At 38.7% G+C, this 24431-nt stretch overlaps 1 protein-coding gene across 14 annotated transcripts in view; it reads left to right on the forward strand.

The window, feature by feature from the left end:
• The window catches only part of BLTP1 (bridge-like lipid transfer protein family member 1), a 224149-nt gene that overhangs the window by 113270 nt on the left and 86448 nt on the right, over positions 1 to 24431 (forward strand). For 13 of the 14 annotated variants that reach the window (XM_075929828.1, XM_075929829.1, XM_075929836.1 and 10 more), the window contains exons 32-46: positions 115 to 261; positions 675 to 802; positions 1218 to 1420; positions 2998 to 3195; positions 3924 to 4132; positions 4474 to 4625; positions 8127 to 8277; positions 10905 to 11057; positions 11525 to 11765; positions 12556 to 12704; positions 14770 to 14989; positions 17839 to 17997; positions 20988 to 21163; positions 21767 to 21942; positions 22633 to 23339. In XM_075929828.1, coding sequence (XP_075785943.1) covers positions 115 to 261; positions 675 to 802; positions 1218 to 1420; positions 2998 to 3195; positions 3924 to 4132; positions 4474 to 4625; positions 8127 to 8277; positions 10905 to 11057; positions 11525 to 11765; positions 12556 to 12704; positions 14770 to 14989; positions 17839 to 17997; positions 20988 to 21163; positions 21767 to 21942; positions 22633 to 23339 — 3169 coding nt within the window. The remainder of the gene's footprint in view (positions 1 to 114; positions 262 to 674; positions 803 to 1217; positions 1421 to 2997; positions 3196 to 3923; positions 4133 to 4473; positions 4626 to 8126; positions 8278 to 10904; positions 11058 to 11524; positions 11766 to 12555; positions 12705 to 14769; positions 14990 to 17838; positions 17998 to 20987; positions 21164 to 21766; positions 21943 to 22632; positions 23340 to 24431) is intronic. The other variant, XM_075929830.1, reaches the window with a different exon arrangement.

Genomic DNA, 24431 nt, shown 5'->3' on the forward strand with positions numbered 1-24431 from the left:
CCTAAGCCTATTGCATTGCAATGCTTCTAAGCCAACCTATTCACTTTACATTTAAAAATATTTTGATAGGTTTCAATTAATGGAAATTACTAACTGGTACTACATTTTTTAAAGCTATTTTCCAAACAGGATATTAGAAGTGTGAAGACAGAGACCCTGCCAACAGGAACAACAAACCAAGGACAGGCACAGACTAATCTTTCACTTAAGCAAGATAATGTGACAATTAAAGGTCTTCAAGCCAATGTTACCATTCCCAAGGTAATAATTTTCTATTCATCTATGTAGTCTCTTAGTAGATCACAAGCTACCTTCGTATGTATCCTTCTTATTTCTTCTTTAGCTTAACTCTAGCTGTGATAAATGATTGTCATATTTTATTGAGGATTATACACTTTTGACACTTCGCTGAAAGTGAAATAGATATGCAAATTAAGTATAAAATTAGTTTAAACAGGGCAATGGTATCTGAATAAACTTTTGTTAAACTCTGTAAAAAGTTTAGATATAATTCAATTATTTCACACTCTCTCATTTCATTTTTAATAGAAATGATGTAGATGATACTGATAAGAATCCTGTGATATTGATAAATTTAGATATAGATATCTTTTTTTTAAAGGGACATTTTTTTTAAACTTCTTTATTCTTTGGGGGGGGAATTTTATGTTTAGGTAAACTTGTGTTTATTGCAAGCATCAGTCGAAGAAACCACAGCCACTGCTTCTGGCAAAACTGTGACTCATGTTTCCTTAGTAGCTTTGTGTTTTGATAGAATTGCTACACAAGTTCGCATGAATAGGTAAGAATAATACTTTTAATAATTAATATTTCATAACTCTTAATCTTGCAGATCAGGAGAATCCGAAAATGTTGCTCTGAACTTTTATTGGTCAATGGATTTTTAAATATTAATAAGTTTTTAAATGAGGTGGGGAAGACAACTTTGGAATATTTAAAGCCTTAATCCTTGCTTCAGTTACACAGGCTTAACTCTTTGTGATGTTGGGGACGGTGGGAGGTTGGAATTGTACTTGTGTTATTGAGAGAAAAATTAAATCTTTGTTTTCCTAATGAATGTTCATTAGTTTTGTGAACAAAGAAGTCTTAAGTATAATTTTTACTCCATTTTAAGCTGGTGTAAAACTAAACTAAACAAATATACTAATTGTCATTGAGATGGTTTTGTATTTATTTTTACCTTTTTAACTTAAAAGGGGTGTGGTTGAAGAGACTTCAAACAATGCAGATACAGGGAGGAATTCAGTAACATTTGATCGATACATCCATTCCAGTAAAATGCAACCACAGTCTTCTGGCTCACTGAGATCGAATGCTGGAGCTGAAAAAGGAAAAGAAATTGCTGCTAAACTGAACATTCATCGTGTTCACGGACAGCTTAGAGGCCTTGATACAGCAGGTTGGCTTATTCATAAACGTGAAAGCAATCTTGTTTTTCTTGGAGGCATCAACTTGGAATGTATAGCTGAGTTTGAGTCACATTTCAGTTTTTCTACTCCTAACTTTTAACTGAATTAGCCAGTTTGAGCTGTCTCGAAAATTAGAGCTTTTTTCCAAATAGTGGCAGCTGATCCAATCTTTGGTTTAAAATGCAATACCCATTAGTGAGCCTTTTTTTTTCCTATTGTGATTTTCAGAGGCGAGAGGAAGCAAAGTTTGACAAATGCTTTTCTCCTTGTTTTTTGATTAGTTGCAAGAGTCCCTTTGGTGACAGAGTTTCGCCAACCATATTTCAGTTCTGTCACATGATATTTAGGATTACTCTTCTAATTTTTTATATAATTTGAGGAGTCTGACTCCCATTTTGTACCTCAGACTTTAAAGAAAGTAATATAACAAATGTAAAATAGTCTGTTTTGGGTTTTTCTTTCCTTACTAATCAGTGGAACTGATTATGTGCATTGCACTTTGCAAGACGGGCAAATGCGTGTATATACTAGCCACTAAATAATCCATGAATTTGTGCTGAAGATATAATTAAAAATACCCTTGAAACAGAGTGTTCTTGAGCAAGCGCCTTTAAAAATAACACACTTTTTTATATGCCATGAAGTTTTCTTTTTATCTCAGGGTATGTCTACATTTGCACCCTAGTTCAAACGAGGGATGCAAATGTAGGCATTCGGAATAGTCAGTGAAGCGGGGATTTAAATATCCCGTACTTCATTAGCATGATCTCGCCGGTGCGTTACTCCGATCAACAGCTGTTTTGAAAGTGAAAGTGGTGCGCCCTTTGGTTAGAACTAGCGCAGCCCGGCACACACTTTCACTTTTGAAACAGCTGTTGATTGGAGTAATGTGCCGGCGAGATCTTGCTAATGAAGCACAGGATATTTAAATCCCCACTTCATCGACTATTTCAAATGCCTACATTTGCAAACCTAGTTTGAACTAGGGTGCAAGTGTAGACATATCCTCAGGGAACTTCATCAGTATCACTATTTCATTCATCACTTGGAAACATTCAGCATATTCCAAATAAATATCTTCAGCAAAATTTTTCCGTAGTGCTGAACTATCTCAGAAGCTGAAACGAGTCATAGGTCAATTTGTCAAAAACAACCACAAACATTTCTTTATATAGCATTATATTTTTGCTAACTGTACCTCAGCATCTTTCAGATTGGAAATTTATTTCAACTTTAATTTAAGTTGTGTTAGAATGCTTTCTTCTCCAGCCTCTTTCAGACTGTTTGTGTTTAGGATACAAATGAGGTGGAGAAAGGGGTGGAGAAGTTCTTAAAAGAATTTTATGAGCAATGCTTAAGGAATAGGTAGGTGCCAAATATTAAGATCACATTTTTCAATCTTTCTCTTTTGTTCATAGTCAGTTTTTTTTAATTATTGGTACATGGAGGAGGAGCCCCCAAAATAAAAAAGCCCAAACAAATCCTCTTTAATTTAGGAAAATTGTGCTGTCAAACCATAAATTCTTTGTCATCATCTATATAACAAAAAAAATACTTCTTTTTACAGACATTGGGACTTGTGCAATAACAGCGATTCCGTTTGAAAAGTCAAAAGTCCTTTTTACTTTGGAAGAGTTGGATGATTTTACTTTTGTAGATGAAACTGATCAGCAAGCTGTTCCAGATGTAACTCGACTAGGTCCCAGCCAAGAAAGGTGGGGCTGGATAATGTTTGAATGTGGAATTGAAAATTTAACAATAAAAGGTAAAACTACAGTACTGCAATACTACATGATTCATATTACTTACTATTAATGTAATTAATGAAATGATCTGTTCTGTGTTCCAAGTTTATAATGTTCATTTTTAATTTAATTTGAAAAGTTACTGAATGTAGGCGGTATTAAACTTTTTATATTTTATGTGAACACACATTCTTTACACAATAGATTCTCTGGATAAGCATGTATAGTTCCCTATATAATTCACATAGATGACATGTACTAGGTGCAGAATAAATTTTTAAGGGTTAAAATATTAGATTTATTTCAGCCTCAATGATATTCAAGAAACTTTTGTCTATAAAACTGAGTTTGTAAAGATAGAAATTGGGCCACGATCCAGCAATCAGACCCACAGTAGGGGTCTACTTGCAGGTTTGGAGCTTTTGTTTGCTCACTCTTGCAAAACAAACAGTTTGAAGTATTCTGCATCTGAATTATTGTTTTGAGTAGATTGTATGTTTAGTATTTCAATAAAGAGAGAGGGCATGTAAAATTGCTTTGAGGAGCTAGATACTCATTCAGAAATAGGTATTATATTTACTTGTATCTAAATATATGTGCACAAGGCTTAACCAAATTATACAGTAAAGTGTTTGTGAAAGTAAGAGGAATTACACATTTTTACATGGGTCATGTGAGTGGAAAGTTGGTGAAAATAGAATAAATTGAACAAAGAATTTTATGAACAAATTTCTCTGTGTATTTACAGGAGGAAGACAATCTGGAGCTGTTTTATATAGCACGTTTGGAGTCGTGGGTAAATCTAATACCAGGGAGAGAGGTGGATTGCTTGCCTCCAACAATTCTTCAGATTCTCCAACTGGTAGTGGCTATAATACTGATGTGTCTGACGATAATCTTCCTTGTGATAGAAGTCCCTCTTCAGACATAAATGGAAATTCAGTTTCAGATGAACAGGTAGGAGAATGACCTCTTAAATTATTTAGATTGATACTTGACTGAAGGTTGACTTTTTTTATTTTTAACAATTGCTAAATATAGTGAAAAATTATAACTTTTGTATTTACTGAACTTAAAATACCTATTTACCTAGTTAAAATTGCAGTTTTTTGAAGGAAACATCCAAATGTGTTCTTGGGAAATGTTGTGTGGCAGAGGTTTTTGTATTACTTTATCTAGATCAGTGTCACATTAAATTTTATTTTTTGGAAGACAGTATGTAATGTGCTTTTCTGTTAAGCAGTTGTTGCACTCAGAAAACCATTTTCATATTATGTTGGTACCTCTTTTTTGTGTAGGATGAAGGAGTTGAATCAGATGATTTGAAAAAAGATCTTCCTCTAATGCCTCCCCCACCTGATTCCTGCAGTATGAAGCTGACCATTAAAGAAATCTGGTTTAGTTTTGCAGCTCCCACTAATGTGCGCTCTCCTGCCCATATATTTTCAAGGTATAACTTCTTTAGACTTAAAAGAATTTAAAAGGAGCAACTCTGTATATTATTAAATCTGATATATTCTCTGTGCAGTGTCTCTAGTCATTGCTGCTTCTATTATTGGATAATGACAAAATTTGGGGATTTAAATTAAATTTAGTATCACTGTAGTATGTGAATGCCTGTGTGTTGTCATATTCTATGGCAGTGTTTCCCAAAAGTTGCTCTGCGGAACCCTGGGGTTCCGCGAAGCGAACGTAAGGGTTCCGCGAGAACCCGAACGCTCCCCTCCTCCCGCCCATAAAGAGACAGAGGAGCCTGGCGCGCAAAGACGCTGGCTCCTTCCCCGCTCCCCTTTCAGACATCTCCCGCGTCCCCCGCTGCTGCTCTGCTTTTACCACCGGACCTAGCAGCAGCAACAGCTGCTTGTTCCGCTTCTGCCCGATCAACCCAAGATCCCTCTCCCGCGTCCCCCGCTGCCGCTCTGCTTTTACCACCGGAAGAAGCAGAGTGGCAGCGGGGGATGCGGGAGAGGGATCTTGGGTTGATCGGGCAGAAGCGGGACAAGCAGCTGTTGCTGCTGCTAGGTCCCTTGGTAAAAGCAGAGCAGCAGCGGGGGACGCGGGAGAGGGATCTTGGGTTGATCGGGCAGAAGCGGGACAAGCAGCTGTTGCTGCTGCTAGGTCCCTTGGTAAAGGCAGCATGAGTGTGTGTGTGTGGGGCGGGGGGGGGAGTACTATCAGTGAGTGGAACACTGGAACTCCTACTCACTGTGAGGATCGGAACAAATCCCCATACACACTGTGAGGACACGTGGCTCCTGTGTGTGACTTTGTTTAAGAATTCAATCTAATATCAAAATTCCCCATGGATCGTTGGTTAAAAGAAGGAACTTTAAAGAGAAAAGTGAGTACTTCATACTCCAATATTTTTACTGAAACCAGCAAGGAAAATACTGAGGCTTCCCCGCGCTTTGCAAAGCCGCGGGGGGGGGGGGGGCTCGGGCAGCGAGGCACCCCAGGCGCGCCTGGACTGCCCCGCCGCCGGTTTCCCCGAGGCTTTGCAAAGCCCGGGGGGGGGGGGGGGGCGGGGGTGCGGCTCGGGCAGCGAGGCACCCCAGGCGCGCCTGGACTGCTCCGCTGCCGGCTTCCCCGAGGCTTTGCAAAGCCGAGGGGGGGGCTCGGGCAGCGGGGCACCCCAGGCGCGCCTGGGCTGCTCCGCTGCCGGCGTCCTCAGAGGCGCTCCCCGACTCCCTGGTCTGCTGGTCTCCAGCAGACCAGGGAGACGGGGAGCAAAGCCGTGGAGGACCCAGGCGGCGGGACCGCGGTGCATCTCGGTCCGCCGCCCGAGTCTTCCTGGTCTGCTGGGGTGGTGGGGGGGGCGGGGCGCAGCTAGTACGCCTCCCCCCCCCAGCAGACTAGGCTTTTCTCCGGACGCCTGTGGCAGAGCAGCTGGGGTGCTGCCGGTTGGTCCCGCAGCGCCGCTCTGGGCGCTACTGGTGCAACCCAGCAGCACCCCAGCTGCTCTGGTCCTGATTCAGCCGCTGCTGGTCAGTTTCAGCAGCGGCTGAATCAGGACACCTGGGGCAGAGCAGATGGGGTGCTGCTGGGTTGCTCCAGTAGTGCCGAGGAGCGGCGCTACTGGAGCAACCCAGCAGCACCCCAGCTGCTCTGCCCCAGGCGTCCCCAAGTCAGCTTCTGCTGAAACTGACCAGCGCTGACTACAGGAAGCCTGAGGCAGAGTTGCTCTGCCCCAGGCTTCCTGGAATCAGCTGCTGATCAGTTTCAGCAGCAGCTGACTTGGGGACGCTTGGGGTTCTTAAGTTGATTCTGTATGTAAGTCAGAACTGGCGGTCAGTTTCAGCAGCGGCTGAATCTGGACGCCAGTTCCGACTTACATACAGATTCAACTTAAGAACAAACCTACAGTCCCTATCTTGTACGTAACCCGGGGACTGCCTGTACTTGTGCGAAACTGGGTTCTCGAACTATGCAGCAATGAAAACGAAATACAGAAATCGACTGAATGCTGCGCCAGATATGCGAATCCAACTTTCTAGTATTAAACCAAATATAAAAAGAATTTGCCAAGAAAAGAAGAAAAACCACTCTTCGCACTGAAAACTATTAATATAATTAATATTATTTGATAGTTTTATTTTTTGTACATATTTAATATGATTTTTGTTGAATATAAATGAATGGTGTTATATTCAACATGTTGAATTTAAATGAATGGTGATCGCATGACCGTATTTAGCATCTTATTACTACCAATTGTGGTGTACTGGCAGTGTGTGTGTGTGTGTGTGTGTGTGTGTTTCTTTTGCTCGACAAACTTAATCCTTGGCTAGGGGGTTCCTTGAAATTTTTCTGAGTTTGAAAGAGTTCCGTGGTCAAAAAAAATTGGGAAACACTGTTCTATGGAAATGTATCTTTTTAAAAAAAGGAATTAAAAATGACTAAATAGTGAAAGTGTAGGAAAGAGTAATATTTTCAGAAGTGCTTAAACTTTCATTTTCTAAAGGGACTTAGGCAGTTAAGAACCTAAAGGCTTGACTACTTGAGGAAGCTCATATGCTGCTAACTAGGAGGTGAAGTTAAAGTTTATGAACTGTTCTTTATTAACACTGTCATGAGAATGCTCTTAGTACACACTAGGAATGCCTCTGTGCACTGTAACTTAATACATGCACAAAGTCTATTAAGTTAAAACATACAAAGACACTAGAAGTGTAAAGTAAGTGTGTCCATGTGGGGAGATAGTGTGTTGAGTGGATGGTGTGCACTAGCTACTGTGGGCTTTTTTGCCTTTGTAGAGATAAGCCCTTGCTGTCATTGAAAGTTGATGGGACTTAAACTCCTAAATCACTTCTGAAAATATTCATGAGCATGTTATATTTACAATGATAGTTACTGAAAAAGCTGGAAATTATGTGAAGTTGCACATAATCCTAAGTATAAAATAAAGCAAAGGTTTTTGACCAGTCTAAGAGTAAATACTAATTTTATCCCATTGAACTTTTAATGTAATGTGTACATATTTTTTTTTATTCTGAGACTGTGCAATTGTTTGGGAGATGTGATACTATTGTTTGAGAGGGAGGAGGAAAGTGTATCATTTAACTTCCTATCTGTTAAAATTACTTGTACACTCTTGCACAATGTACTCATTTGTGTAACCTATCACTTTGAAAATCTAGCTACCTAATGCCAGGAAGGAGGAAGAAAAGTTACAGATCCTATAGCAGGAGTGAGAGAAGGGAATTAGTGAATGTGTTTCTGGCACTTAGTGTGTCACATTTTTATGTTACCACAAGTTTTAAATAGGAACAATATTGTTTCTGTCTTAACATTTTCAAGCCAGTAAAGGTTGTTTTGTTTCACTTTGTAAGTCTACTGGTTAGATAACATCCAACTTAAGCTAATGCATAATGCATATTTAGCAAATATAAAGCAAATGTAACTGATTATTGCTGAACTTCTGTCTTATAAAATTTAATTTCACTTCAAATAGGCAGTTGAACCTACTGAGCACTGCAACTCCTGCAGTTAGTGCATGGCTTGTTCCCATTGATCAACTGAAGTCCTCATTGAACAAATTAGAAACTGAAGGAACTCTAAGGATTTGTGCTGTGATGGGTTGCATAATGACAGAGGCATTAGAGGTAGGTGACTCACTGAAAAATAAGGGCAGCAGTCTAAAAATAAGCACAGACAGCATATCTTCCTTTTTTGTGCGGCTTTTTTAGTGATCTATAGGTAACTGAAATCCGACGCTTGTTGAACTGGACATTGTGATTTAGAAACAGAACCTAAACTTGCATTGGGATGGTTTCTAGCTGTTGTTTTGAGGAGAAATCCTTAGGTAATTTTCAACAAGATGGGCCTGAGTCTTCTCTCATACTGTTAAATAGTATGGGTACTTGTAGTTGAAGTCAGCATTAATTTTACAACTATTGTAAAATTATGGGAAATGAAGAGAATTAGGCCCCATACTCACTGATTTGCTGTCTGCAACAATGGCTTTGAGAATAATGGTGTGAATAATTCCAGGGAATTTTTGTGGGCTACAAACTAAAACTTAATGGAAAAAATGTGAATTCTTGGACATCATTTATGTTGTGCCCTGGCACTGTTTTGAGCTGTATTAGTTGGACGTAGCCAAAGATTTTTTGAATTGAGGGTGTGGTGTTGGATAGAGAGGAGTGAACTAATTGGTGGAGCATGGAAAGAAACATTTAAAATTTCACTCACTTACTCTTGGCACTTCCTATGTGACTTGTCAAAGTCTTAATTTTTTTACCGGATAACTTCTGTTAAGTTTAAGTATTAGTACACACAATTCTATGGCAGAGTATACTGAAAATATTGGCTTGCTTATACAACTGAAAAATATTAAAAAGTTGAGATTTGACTTTAGTTCTACATCAAGATGACTATCACAAGACATATTAGAGCAATTTACTTTAATGTTTAATTCACTAAAAATCTATTGGAATTTACTTCATGATTATTCAGAAATGTCATTTTCCTGCCAAATTCAAAATAATTTAGCTGTCTTCTCTTCTGCAGAATAAACAAGCCCAAATCCATCAGCCTTTCCTTGTAAGTCATGTGTTCCAGGTCCCTAAATTTCCTAATTTCCAGCTCCCCTAATTTTCGTTGCCCTCCTCTGGATGCTCTCCAATGTGTCCACACCCCTTTCTGTAATGGTGCCCCCAGAATTGGATGCAATACTCCAGATGTGGCCTCATCAGTGCTGAATAAAGGGGAATAATCACTTCTCTAGATTTGCTGGAAGTGCTCCTAGTATGCCATTAGCCTTTTTGGCTACAAGGACACACTGTTGACTCGTATCCAGCTTCTCATCGTCTGTAATCCTCCGGTCCTTTTCTGCCAATCTGCTGCTTAGCCAGTTGGTCCCCAGCCTGTAACAGTGCTTGGGATTCTTCCATCCCAAGTGCAGGACTCTGTGCTTGTCCTTGTTGACCCTCATCAAATTTCTTTTGGCCCAATCCTCCTGTTTGTCTAGGTCACTCTGGACCCTATCCCCACCCTCCAATGTATCTACCTCTCCTGCAAACTTGCTGAGGGTGCAATCTGTCCCCTTATCTAGGTCATTAATAAAGATGTTGAACAAAACCAACCCTAGAACCGACTCTTGGGGTACTCCACTTGATAGCGACCGCCAACCAGATATCGAGCCGTTGATCACTACCTGTTGCGCGTGACAATCTAGCCAGCTTTCTATCCAACTTATAGTCCATTTATCCAATCCATACTTCCTTAACATGCTGGCAAAATACTGTGGGAGACCGTATCAAAAGCTTTGCTAAAGTCAAAGTATATCATATCCACTGACCAGGATTGCCAACCCACAGAAATTTCATTTACAGACAAAATGGGACTTGTCCCTCAGCTAGTCGCTTACCCATCTCTCTTGATGCCTCTATCAGAGGCAGCAAGGTGGGGAGCAGGAGCAGGTGCTGGGGGAGCTAGCTTCAAAACTGGTTCCCCTCAGCACACACTGTGGGCAGGAGGGTAACGGGGACTGGGTGCTCACGCCAAGTCCCAGATGCTGTGCCTATGCTTTTTAAATGTATTAAGAGCCTACTGGCTGATTCCTGGCTCATACTGGGTCCCCCCCTACTGGCTCTTAATACATTTAAAAGGCTAAAGCACAGTAGGCTGGACCCAGCGCAAGTCTGGACAGCTGATTCCTGGCTCAGGCAGGGTCCCTGCCCTGCGCACAAGCCTTTTAAATGTATTAAGAGCCGACAGACTCTTAGTACATTTAAAAGGCAGAGCCACAGTGGGTGCTGCAGCTCCTTCACTTATCAATTAATCAATTAGTTGATGGAAAATCCATCAACTAGTTGATTAAACTAAACATCCCTGCCCTCAACCAGTTAGACCGGCTGAAACTCACTACCCGGTATCAGAGAGATGCAGTGGGTAAGGGAGTGTCTTTTGTTGGTAAAGGAGACAAACCTTCAAGCAAAACGCTTAGACACAGAGCTCTTTAACAGGTCTTTGTAGCTCAAAAGTTTGTCTTTTCCACCAAAAAGTTGATCCAATAAAAGATATTATCTCACCCACCTTATCTCTCTAATATTCCTGGGATAAACATGGCTATCTATAACAACATTGCAAACAGGTACCAGCTACAGATGAGCTCCATGCTCTCTTACATTAGGATTCTGTTTAGGTCACACAGAGGTTTATAACATGCATACATTTTGTATATATTCACTATAGGGAAAATATATACATGTATAAATATTTATTTCAGAATAAAAGCATGCACTTCCCTTTGAGAAGCAAATACAACAGGCTGACTAAAGTGGCTCGTTTCCTACAAGAAAATCCTTCCTGTTTGCTGTGTAATATATTGCATCACTACCTTCATCAGGCAAATTATTCCATTATTGAGGATGCTACCATGGTGAGTTTTCCTTTAAAGAAGTAAATAATGGTGTATATATAATTAATAGTTTCACGGTTTTGAATTTAAAATGTAATCTTAGGTGTCTTAATTTAGATAACTCCGAAAAAACATTGACGTGCTCATTAGTTAATATATAGTGCTTGTATTTTTTAAAATATCATTTCTATACTATACATTATTAGTTTATAGTCTATTATTTAGGTACTTGATTTCTAAATTATGGGAGTAATAATAAATTTAAGAAGTAGATTTTTAAAAAATACCTTAATTTATTGGCCTTTCTATGTCTTGTTTTGCCTTTATTTAAAAACGTGCATTCCCATTTTTAGATATGAAAGCTGCAGAAATGTAAACAGATCAGAAACTTTGTTGAGAGTATGTTCTGCATGATCAGAAAGTGCTTTGTAACATTGATATTTTTTCAGTTTACTCTAAAATAGCATGGTGTGTGTCTGTATTTTTAGAGTGATGGCCTTCCTGCGTTAGTGACTTTAAAGAAAGGTCTAGTTGCTCTTGCTAGACAGTGGATGAAATTCATTGTGGTGACACCAGCATTCAAAGGAGTTAGCCTACACAGACCGGCTCAGCCATTGAAACCCCAGACAACTGCACACCATGAGCATGAGGATGGAGTTGGATTAGACAGTGGAGGTGGCCTTCAGAGTGACACAAGTGCTGATGGAGCAGAGTTTGAGTTTGATGCAGGTATATTCATGTTGCAGTTATGCTCTATACAAACGACTTGGGGGAAAATATTTTAAAAGCAGTCTTTTATGGTAAAGTAGCATAAATAACTGTCTTTTAAGTCTGTGTCTGCACTAAAGACCTTACAGTGGTGGTGTTGAGAGAGCATCTCCCAATGACTTAGCACTGTGTACAGGAGCACTTTTGTTGGTGAAACTTATGTCACAGGGGTGTGGGGTTTTTTCACTCCTGTGACTGACAATAGTGCCAGTGCAGATGAAGTCAAATGCTTTGGTATCTGATGCTAAAACTCTGTGGTATTTGTTCAGTCCCCACTTTACTTCACAACTAGATTTGGAGTTGCCCACCTGTCTTGAAAAATTTACATCTGATTTTCTTCCTTGCTTATTCTTACTTGATAACATAAAATACTTCAGCTTAATTAGTTGCCTCATGTACATTTAACTTTCATTATTTTGTACTGTCTCTGACATCGTAGACTTAGTTCATGCATATAAATGGTTGTAACTTAGTGTCTGTCTTTAAGTATTTTTAGTGACATTAAATTTTAAAGGCTGCCTTAAAAGTCTTGAAACATGCTTGACAGATGCATTGTACTTTTGTATAAATTTCAGCCTGTCATGTGCTTGGGGCTTTGTTCTTTGATAGATCAGTCTTTTGCCATCTGTTTGCCAAAATGCAAAAGCATGGATGTATATATGACAGTTTTGGGAGTAAGTATACATAACAATAGACACTCTTGGATTTGTTTCACTTGTAGTTAATTTGTATAATTTGTTACATGGTTAAGCTACAGTCAGTGAACACACAATGCTCCTAGAAGGAACATCTAACCGCCCGCCACCTGCTGGAGTTTCTTCTGGGCCTGTAACTGGGGCTGAGATAATGAGGAAATTATCCAAGACCCATACTCACAGTGATTCTGCTCTTAAAATAAAGGTAAGTTTAAAACTTTGAAAATATGGGGAGAGAGAATTATTTTGTTTACTCCTATATCTATTTCAAGTTTGATTTTGTGTCCAACAATAATTTTCACATGGATTAATTGCATGCTATGACAATGGAGACATGTTCCTCATACTGTAGAAAAAAGTTGCATTATTCATGCACCACACTTTTTTTCTGCTAACTCTAGGATGGTATTAGCTAAAAGTGACACTTGTTTTGAGGATAATAGTAAAAAGATTTTATTTGTTATGATAAAACTCTAATTGTAACTTCAGTACTAATATTGTTTTCCAACACTGATAATAGTAAGAGTTCTCCACATGATTACTGCAACAAACTACCCTTATGCTAATGTGATACACATTTATAGATGTACTTCTCATTGTTGATACACTTTCTCCCACATTGATTTCATCTTACTTCCCACAAACTGATAGGTTATGAACTAGTGTGTATATTAATACACAAAATGAAGTTTTAAAAGAAGTGGGGAATTCAAGCTCCCGAACAACAAATTTAATCCACACTCCCAGAAGCTCTGGCAGTGATAAAGGGAAGCTCTCAGAGGATATGTCTACACTTGTACCCTCTTTCGAGAGAGGGATTTAAATATCCCGTGCTTCATTTGCATATTTGTGTTATGGCGCTATTTCGAAATAGTGCTATTTCAAAATAATAGACGCTGTTAAGATGCGGTTATTTTGAGAGAAAACCCTTCTCTTGAATAACCCTTATTCCTTATACAATGAGGTTTACCAGTTATTTTGAGAGAAGGATTTTCTCTCAAAATAACCGTGTCTTAACAGCGTCTGTTATTTTGAAATAGCACTATTTTGTAATAGCGCCATAATGCAAATATGCAAATGAAGCACGGGATATTTAAATCCCGGCTTCTTTTGCAATTTCAAATGTCTTCATTTGCATCCCTCTCTCGAAAGAGGGTGCAAGTGTAGACATACCCAGAGTGGTTAGTGTGAACTTGATAACCCGTGTTCACGATAGCATAGTAATGGTAGCATTGAGAGTAATCTTCATGGTGGTTCTTTGAATAGTGTCTCTTAACTCCATGTCAGGTGCACATGCACACTGTGACTCTTTAATTGGAGATTTTCGGTAATGATGCCCAAAACAATGCTCCAAAATGGTGGCGTTTGCTCCCTCCCCTTTTTACTGTTCAGTCCTACAGCTATGTAGTAGCCAGTTTCTCTCCCCTCCCCCCAAGTCTTTTTTTTTTTTTTTTTTTTTTTTTTTTTAAAGAAACCTATAAGTAGTGGGCTGGGTAGAAGAGCTTATTCTCTCATTGTCCATCAGCTAAATCTAGTTTGTGGCACATGACTTTGTGCCACTTTTCTTGTTTACCAAAACTGATTCACACTATCCTGGAATTATATTAGTAGGCCTTGTTGTTTTTACTAGTTTAGTCTTTGTCTCATTTTTGCACCTTTTCTTATCAGCAATTGTTACAAGTTATTGTGACACCTTAATGAGTTTTCAGTTAATTTTTATTCCCAATTAAGGTAAATTTGTAGGCCTCATTATTACAACATCACTATTTGCCCTCCTTCCTTTCTGCTTCAGCGTTTCATTTTTTGGAACTTTGAAGTAAAGAAGGAACTGAGGGTGGTTCATGTATGCAGCTCTGTATCTCCTTGGTAATGAGAATATCTGGAGCACATACATAGACTGAATGGGTACTGTTACTGAAAATCTCTGGTCACAGATGAATAGGTCATGTATTCACCTGAATACATGTTCATCTTCTTACACAAAAAAATAGGATTTTTTTCATCTTCAGAATGGGGTATAACTAATAATTCTACAGAACATATTGTGAGGTACAGCAAATGCAAATTGTATAAAGAAGCATTGAGGATGTAACTTGTCCAAAACTGCCAAGAAAGTTAGAATTAGAGTCATATTATGATTAAGGAGTTTCTGGATTCTGGTCATGTGTTCAGGCGTAATAAAGTATTCATAGCTCTTAAGTAATTAATTCCTTTTTATTATGTATGCATAGATTATTTCTCATTTGGTGTTTGTGTTTTCTTTGTGAAAGGGTATACATCCTTACCATTCCCTAAGCTACACTAGTGGAGACACTGCCACGGATTCCCCAGTGCACGTTGGCCGTTCTGGAGTGCCAGTCAAGGAAAGTCCAAGAAAGGAGAGTCTACTTAGCTACCTCACTGGAAGTTTTCCTAGTTTGCACAATCTTCTTGAAGGAACTCCTCAAAGGAGTACTACAGCAGTTAAAAGTAGTTCTTTAACAAGAACAGGTATTGTATATGCTATGTCTGGGGTTTATTCAGCTTACTTTCTTAAGAACTATTTACAAAAAAGAAGCAATGCTTTCACAAAGCTGATCACTACTGTATTAGGGTATTTTCTCTTCTGACTTTTTAGAGAAGCAGTAAGATTATTAACGCAGTGCCTAGTGGCATTTGCTATATTTTAATCTTCCCCCTATCTTTACATTGTTATAACTTTATGAAAAGAATAAAATTTTGAATTGAAATTTTGAATGTATGCTCTCTTTTCAAAGATGGTATACTGTGTGTGTGTGTGTGTGTGTGTGTGTGCACATGTGCATGCATGTGTATGAACATACTATTCAGACAACAGAACTGAGAAACTGTGTGGAACTCTTCTTGAGAAGGTGCCTGGTCTAATCATAGACTAGATTAAGGCTACGTCTAGACAGCAGGGCTATTTTGGGATACCAGAAGTATCCTGAAATAGCAATTCTGTGTCTTCATATGCGCCCGTTATTTCAAAATGCATTTTGAAATAATGGGTGCGCTATTCCATTTTTTCCTATAAACCTTGTTTTAAAGGGCTTGTTGTAATAGTGTTTTCTTTCAAAATTTGGCACTCTGTAGACAGTGCCAAATTTTGAAATAAGTTATTTAGAAATTACCTCGAAATAAGCTATGCAATTTGCATAGTGCAAATTGTGTAGTTTATTTGGAGGTAAGGGTGCTGTGTAGGCTCACCATAATAGATTATAAAGCCAGAAGGGACCACTGTGATCATCTAGTTTGCTCTCTTGCATAACATGGGCCATAGAACTTCCTTGATATGCCTCAGTTTAAACAGGAGTCAAATCTTTTAGGGAAAAATTTAATCTTGATTTAAAAATTGCTTGTGATAGAGAATTCTCCATAATCTTGGACTAGCACTGGGGCTGCTGCTTACCTTCTGTGACTTCCTGGCAGTCAGCTGCTCTGTTTTTTTCTTTGCTCACTTGCAGCTTTTCTATATTGCCACTTAAGTTGATGCAAGTTACATCCCTTAGAGGTGTAAAAAAGTCACCTTATGAGCAACATAAATTACATAGTCTTAAAGTGGTCTCTACACCATGCTATTAGTGGAAGAGCCTCTCTTTGAGGTTGCTAATGGGACAGCACTCTCCTGTCAGCATAGTCTTTACAGTGGCATCAGTGCAGCTAAGCATAGATAGTGTAGACTACCCTTTGTTCTTTCCTCTTTTGCCTCTGCTGCCTTTACATGGTGGCTGTGTCTATAAGAATGGTTGATATGAAGGGGAATTGTTTAGTAACTCAGTGATTTTGAAGAACTCTGCCTACATATGCATATCATAAATTGAAGATCTCCATTTTAAATGCTAATGCTTTCCTTGAGCTTTTTTTAATGCCAAAAACCAAAATAAATAGGTTCAAATGCATCATCAAATGTGTTTATTTTTAAGTGAGAGTCAGAAAGTACACAATTTAACATATACTCATTGCATATCATATACATTTAAAATTAGTATCTAAACGTATGCCATAAATCTGTGGTTTCAATGGAAAAGCAGAAATGAAAAAATAACTGTTAACATAGATTGATTAATACCATACTGAGAAGGTTAACTTCGTATTTCCTGACTCTTTTTGCTATTGTTTTTATGGCCGTAGTTTGAGGCTCTGAACAGGATTAAGGCCTTGGACTACTAGGTGCCTTATGGTAGTAAGATCTTGTATGATCTTTAGGGTTGCCAGATGGTTTCAACAAAAATACCGAACACCCCCCTCCCCCAGAAAAAAAAACAGGGGAAAAATTCTGGGGGGGGGGGGGGGAGGGAAAGAAGGGGAAGGGACCAAAGTTGTTGAGTAACAAAAAAAAAAAGGACCCTAACAGGTCCTACTAAGCAAAATAAATAAATTAAAAAAAACAAAACAGCATGGCCCCTTTAATTGTGAGCAGAGTCAGATTAGGGATAGGAAGAGAAGAGGTTGAGCACTAAGTCCCAGGGAAGGCATTGCTTCCCTTTGCTCAGGTCTTTAGGTTTTTTGCTGGCAGCCTTCTTGTTTTCTTGGTCGAACCAGAAGGGAGCTTACCTGTGGAACCAGGTAAGCAAGGAGTACGGGGGCTGGTCCCAGTTGCTGAGTGTGTTGTAGGATTGCCAGGTGTCCAGTATTTTCACCTCCTGGCAGGGGGAAAAAAACCAGAAAATACAGGACATTTTAGGTGTCCGGTATTTTCTGAATTTTTTTTTTACTGGTCAGGAGGCAAAAATACGGGACTATCCTGATCAATACCGGACACCTGGCAACCCTAACTTTGTGTTGCTTGTCTTTTATTGACAATTGTACTATGAAGTATGGAAGGTTGACAGAGAAGATGACAACCAAATAAATAAAATTTTATTAAAAGTTTTCATTTATGTATTCTTACTAGTATTTGTGTGAGACAGACAGACAAAAGTTCATTAAGTGCCAGATTCCACAACTGAACCTTCATCTAGTCATTCTGAGTAAGTCTACACAGCATTTTGGAGTGAACCTTCTAGCCCAGTTTGACATGTTTGGCTTAGAGGAGCTTGTGCTAGTGCTCTAAAAATAGCTGTGTGGCTAGAACTTCGAAGTTGCAGCTTGGGTTGGAGTTCAGGCCCTGAAGACTAGGATTGGGGATAGGTTTTACCAGTAGCAGAAGTTTGCAAAAAGGCTGTCTGACTTGTTTATAGCTTTCTGAAATCCCTTGAGGAATACCTGTATATTGGGATAAGTTAACAGGAAAGGGACCTCACCATTTTCTCATTAGCAATATAACTATGTTGTGTGCCACTTTTACACAGTAATTTTAGCATTGTAGTCTTTAAAACGTCACTGTTTTATTAATACAGGAAATACTGTGGCTACCGAAATGTTATCTGAACATCCTTTATTGTCTGAACCATCATCTGTGAGTTTCTATAACTGGATGTCAAATGCTGTTGGCAACAGAGGAGGTATAGTGCAAGAGTCTCCCAACACCAAATCTGGACACAATAGCCTTCCAACAGGTATTTTTAACTATGACTGAACTTCAAAGATATTGTATAGTTACAAGTTTTCCTTGAGTTATGCAATTCTTTACACTCTTGTGAAGGGTATTTTATTGGCAAGATAAGTCTATTTCTAAGCTTTCTTGTATGCAGATTCCTACAGTCTGATTCTTGTAGCTGTCACTGGCCTGTCAGAATGCAGAAATCTGCATAATTACCATATAATTATCTTTAAAACGGGGCTAATAATGCTGCTTTCTATCACAGGGAAAAAAAGGCATACATTGATTAGTGTATTTGAAGCATTTAGCTATTACAGTGATGAATATAGAAAAGCCTTTAACATAATATTAAATCTCAATATTCTGCCTTCTCGCCAGACGGTCTTTTACTCAGCATTTTCAAGCTGTATGTCATCAAAAAATGATCCCTTCAGAGCATCACTTCAAATACACTGGAAAAACCATGCATAAAAACTCAAGATAACTCTGAAAACAAAGGCAGGGTCAACAAACTGCTAAAACAAACTGCTAAAAGATAGCTTAAACAAAAATAAAGCCTGAAAACCCTTGAATTCCTTTTTTAAGGCTCGGTCCTGCTGCCAAAGAATTAATTGGAATTTTGAAAATGTCACTATGTGTTGCAGATCTTTCTTTTCCTATTTTCCTCTTGTATCAGCAAGACTCTTGACTTTACCGCCCCCCCCCCCCAAGCCTTATTCTGTGTATGCTAGTTTATACAGGGAAAACAGATCCTCATTGTCCCTGTTCAGTTTTGAACCTAAATATAACAAAACATATTACATCTGTTTTGAGAGAGATACAATTTAATCTGAAAGCAAGGGGAGATAATAAGAGGATATGAGAGACAATGAAAGATGGAAAAAGAAAGGAAAGATGGGATTGAAGGATTTTAAAAAATGGGTTAACACATATTAAGCAGATAATTTGCAGCAGTTTACTGGTCTGTTTGCATAGCCCTTTTGTAATCCTTCTTACGTTCATAATCTTTAAATGAATATTTTAAGTTTCAGTTTCTCTATTAATAATTTGTAAGTACCTTCTTTTTAATTTATTAACTGTCCTTTAACCTCCCTTTATTAATCTCAGGATGTAATTATTACCTTGAAATTAATTTATGGTTGAACAAATACAGGCCCTGATCCTGAAAACACACTGTGTGAGCTTAACTGAACATACATATGAAGTGTTCGTCCACTGAGACTGATTCTGTAACCCATTAATTCAGTGACTTACTGTTCTGTGCAAAGAACCACAAAATAGGACTGTTATGAGCTTGATTTTTAAATAACCTTTGTTAAACAATTACATTGGTTGTGTAATATTTTAATGATGTGATTTTATTTAATTAAATCATAATAATTTGGTTACAAATTCAGGTTCCAGAAATTCCTGTATGATTCTGTGGCCCAGAGACATGGTTCTATCAAAATTTTCTTCTATAAAGGTGTATGGTGACATCTAAAGTTCTATTGTTACATGTAGCATATCTGGATAGAGATGAATAATTTAGCTAGTGAGTCTTGCTGAAATAAAATGCATGGCTTTCTTAAAAAGGAACATGCAGACTGCTTTCCCAGCAAGTCAGGACCACTACCTGAGTTGAGTAGAAGCGATCAGGGCCCTTTTACAGGTGCAGGCAGAAGAAGAGTTAGCAGTGGTGTTGGCAAAGTGCAGTTTTTCTTCCATTGATTCTTCTTTATAGATAGGATTCTTTTCCTTTGAAACCTACCTCCCTGCCTTTCTTGGCTGGGAAATTCAGTGAAACTCCTTTAGTTTCTCACTTACTTTTGTTTGACCAGCCATATGTCTAAGTAGAGCCAGCTATTTTTTCAGTTGGATTGCTAGTATCTGTCTCTAGGAGAACAACTAACAAGCTTTTGCCTATCTAGAATGGGATCCAAGTGGGCAAACATTTAAATACTACATATCATTTACCATACAATAACTAGGGTTCTTCAAGGTTTGTTGCCGACAAAGATTCTACAACCTGGCCTCCTTACTTGCTACTACAAAGTTCTACTCCTTTAGGATTCTGTGTTGGCAAAAGAACTGAACGATAGTTGGCCCTTTCCATTTTTTATGTCCTCACGTGGAGAGGATATGAGGACAGCTTCAGCATAGGTGTGGCCACAATAGGCAGTACTGCCTAAAAATAATCTGATTATGTCATGCAGTGTGTGCACACAATGAATAGAACTCATGTGGAGAATATACCTCAAAAACCAATAGTTAGTTATAGCATCAGTAAGTAACCATTCTTTTTGTTGAGTTTTCTGTAATAATAAATAGTGTTGTCACAGGAACATTCTCTAAACACATCCTGCAGACTCACTAATTCATGGAAGATTTACATTTTAACCCAGCAATTCCTATATTTTGATTGGGGGAGGGGAAGAGGGTGCAGTATTTTTATTACTGCACAATGCCAAACTGACTTGCAGTGTTCTGATACTTAGTAAGAATATGATACATTATTTTCCACAAATACAGTGAGGATCCACTTATTGAAGTTAGTTATAGCAACTTAAAATACACTAAATGTCATGATAACTCAATAAAACACTCTTTGAAGAGCTTTTCTCATATGTTAGTAGCCTAGGAAAAACTTTGACTTGTAATGCGATGAAGTGGATGAAATACGATCTTTGTCTTGGAACAACGAGAGAGAGAGAGAGAGACACAGAGAGAGAGAGAGAGAGAGAGAGAGAGACAAGTTTTCAAGCCCCACAAAGATCTTTTCAGGTCTGTAGAAGAAGAAAGCTTGTCTCTTTTCATCAACAAAAGTTAGTCCAATAAAAGATATTTCTTCAGCCACCTTGTTTCTCTAAGATCCTGGGATCAACAAAGCTATAAGTTCTAATCAGTATACAACTTGTTTCTACATAACTATTTGTTTGAATTTTATTCTTTGTGTAGACAGTGTAAACTCAGTGTTGTGACTTGCTATGGTATTATGGAGTGTTCAGACATGGATTTATTTTGTAGGTGTTGCACCCAATCTTCCTACAATACCTTCTGCTTCAGACTTCAATACTGTTCTGTCTAGTGACCAGAACACTTTGGATGGAACACATTCTCAGCATAGCACCAGTCAGGATGACATTGCAGGTGTCGAAGAGGGAAACCAGGGGTTTCCTGCTGTTCAGCTTGCAGATGCCCAGGTGGGTTTGTTGGGAGAAAATAATATTTGACAAAACAAAGTAAATTGTAAGGTAGTTATATTGTTCCACCTTGTATTATATCGTACAGTATAATCTTTTGAGGACAGAAGTCCCAGAAAAGCTTTCTGAGAGTCTCCTAATGCTTCCATGAGTGAGGACTAACAAGGTTTTCCCCTTTCAGTCTTACAAAAAAAATAGAGGATTTATGATAAACTGGTTCAGGAACTCTCTTCTGTGGAGGGCCTTCCTCTAAAGATTTATTTCATTGACCAGTCAAAAATCTGGGGCAGCAATTGGATAGAACCAACTCACACAGCTATAAATGTAAAGCATCAAGTGGTTGAGGTAAACATGCTGCATAGGTGTTTCACTGGGCTTTTAGGGATAAGTTGGTTCACTACATTTCTTAACGCTTTAAATCTTTTGGATTTGTACTTTTATTTGTACAGTAAAAATTAAATGACATTTAAAAGGAAATCTTTCTTATTGTACAATTTATATAGTTGGCCTATCACAAATACCATAACATTTAAACAATAAAACTAATTTCTGAAGCCAGGATCTACGCAAGAGAGCTAATTCAGAGATCTTACATTTTTATAGGTTGTTTTCAAACCTCTTCTGAGCCATACAGGAATTCAGTCGCAAGATGAAGTGCCACTGTGTTATAGAATGTATTTTGGAGAGTACCTTTCATTCTCAGGTACTTTGGACTGTCTGAGAGCAGATATTGTTGATTCAGATACAACAAAAGAGAGGAAAAGCAAGAGAGCGCGAAGGTATATTACTACATATTTATTTTTAAAGTATATGTATGTGTATGAGAGTACAGAAATTGCATTTTTTTTGTTTACTATTTCAAGTTTTATTTGACTTCCTAAAATACATCCTCACAGAATGGGAGAAGAGTCTTTAAGTTTTATTTTACTTTCACTAAAGCTACATCCAAGATATTTTGATATCTACATATGTCATTTTTAGAAATTTAAATGCAGTTTCAGAGACCCAGATGCTTATGTAGATTTAAGGTCTACAACAGGGAAGTCTGAAGAGAAGAGCTGGGGCTGAGGAGATGGAAGATGGAGATGCTGTGACAGGGTTTAGATTACCACCTTGTAATGTAATTGTCATTTACTGAGTAAGACTGAATAACTTGTTTGTTTGCAAAACTTCTTGGATGAGAATGGATGGTAAAAACAACAAATTACATACCAAACTCAACATTCCATAGAATAAAATATTGAACCAAAATGACTTTTCCACTTCTATTCATTAGCCAATATATTATATAGTACTGGAATACTGTATGTTAAAAATCAGTAATCAGTAGGGGAAAGGCAATTTCCTGAAGAAACTGAATTTTTTACATTGCTAATTTATTGAAGTTTTTATTTAAAATCTATTTAATGCTGGATATATCGTGTATTTTAAAAAAATCTGGAACTTTTATCTTTTTTTTTTCCTGTTAGACAAGGAGCTGTCAATCTTCCCCCACTTGAATTCAAACCAGCATTGATGTTGGAAACTTTTAGCATTAGCGCTGTTGTAATGGAAAAGTCGATGTGTACACCCCAAAACTCAACCAATGCCCTTTCTTTTCATGACCTGAACAAACGTTACTATAATACTTTTCACTGTAATTTTACAATTTCCTGCCAGTCCATAAGTCAGCATGTAGATATGGCACTGGTTCGGCTTATTCATCAGTTCAGCACAATGATAGATGATATTAAAGCCACACAGACAGACATCAAACTTAGCAGATATACTGCTGGATCAGCTTCTCCAACACCTACCTTTAAAACCCGCAAACATAGAGACTTTCGGTCTTCTGACTTTAGCCGCAGTTCCCGAGGAAGTCTCAATGGAGGCAACAGAGTAAACAACGCAAAGAACAAAAGAACCAATAATGAGAACAATAAAAAAGAATCTCGAAACAAGAATTCTCTTGGGAGATCAGAAAGAAGAACTTCTAAAGTATCCAGGAAGGGATCAAAGGATGTAGTTGATCACATGGCCATTCATATGGATGACTCAGATTCAATTACAGTGTCAGAACAGAGTGAGCCCTCTGCAGAATGCTGGCAAAATATGTATAAGCTGCTGAATTTTTATTCGCTTATCTCTGATCCTACAGGGATTTTAGAAAAATCATCTGAACATTTTGGGCCAACAGGTGAGATATTTTCGTGTTGAAAATAATGTAATTTACACTGTTTATTTCCTGTAGTACTGGATTCTTATAGATTTTACAAATGTGAAGATTCATTCCTAAACAGTTTACTAAAAGTTATCAATATTTGTGTAGTTTTGCTTAGATAAATGATTGTTAACATGGAATTATTAGGTTTCAGGTTGGCATCTGATGTCGAAACAAAATGATTCATGTTTGCAAGTAAACTTTTGCCAACTCTACAAACTCCATGTGATATCTGAAAGTCAAGCTAGTTTCATTCTGTACCAAGTTTGATACCAAATTCTGCTGTTTAGGAAATTGTACGGTTCAATTGTTTTCAAGTTTTGCTCTCTGGTAGATTTGTGCAGCATTATTCTCTTTGTTTGGGTTGCACAGGTATAACTGAGGGCAGAATTTGTCTCTGTAGTTAAAATTTAGTTAACAATTCTGTTGATCAAATGAGAGCAGGGTAGTTTTTCTGTAGAAGTTTTAGCTTTGAGAGGTGAATGCAAGTGCTTTTTTACTGAATTGAGTAGATATTACTCTGACTACAGTAAACTTCCAATAATCCGGCACCTTTGGGACCTAGGGGGTGCCGGATTATCAGATATGCCAGACTATCGGAAGGGGGGGGCTATGAAGGGTCTGGGGTGGGGGTGGGGGATGCCACCCCAGACTCCTCATAGCCCCCCCTTCCGATAGTCCAGCTCTGCCCCAGGCGTCCCTGATTCAGCCGCTGCCGAAACTGATCGGAGATGCCTGGGGCAGAGCAGCTGGAGTGCTGCCTGGTTGGTCCGGTAGCGCCGACCCTTGGCGTGGTGAGACCAACCCGGCAGCACCCCAGCTGCTCTACTCCAGGTGTCCCCAAGTCAGCTGCTGATGAAACTGATCAGCGGCTGATTCCAGGAAGCTCAGGGCAGAGCAGCTCTGCCTCAGGCTTCCTGGAGTCAGCCACTGGTCAGTTTTAGCAGCAGCTGAATCGGGGACACCTGCGGTGCTGCCCGGTTGGTCCCGCAGCCCCGAGGGGCAGCACTAGGGGACCTACTGGGCAGCGCCCCAGCTGCTCTGCCTCCGGCTTCCCGGATTCAGCCG

Source organism: Pelodiscus sinensis, chromosome 5 (genome assembly GCF_049634645.1).
Source record: "Pelodiscus sinensis isolate JC-2024 chromosome 5, ASM4963464v1, whole genome shotgun sequence".
NCBI classification, from domain to species: Eukaryota; Metazoa; Chordata; order Testudines; family Trionychidae; genus Pelodiscus; species Pelodiscus sinensis.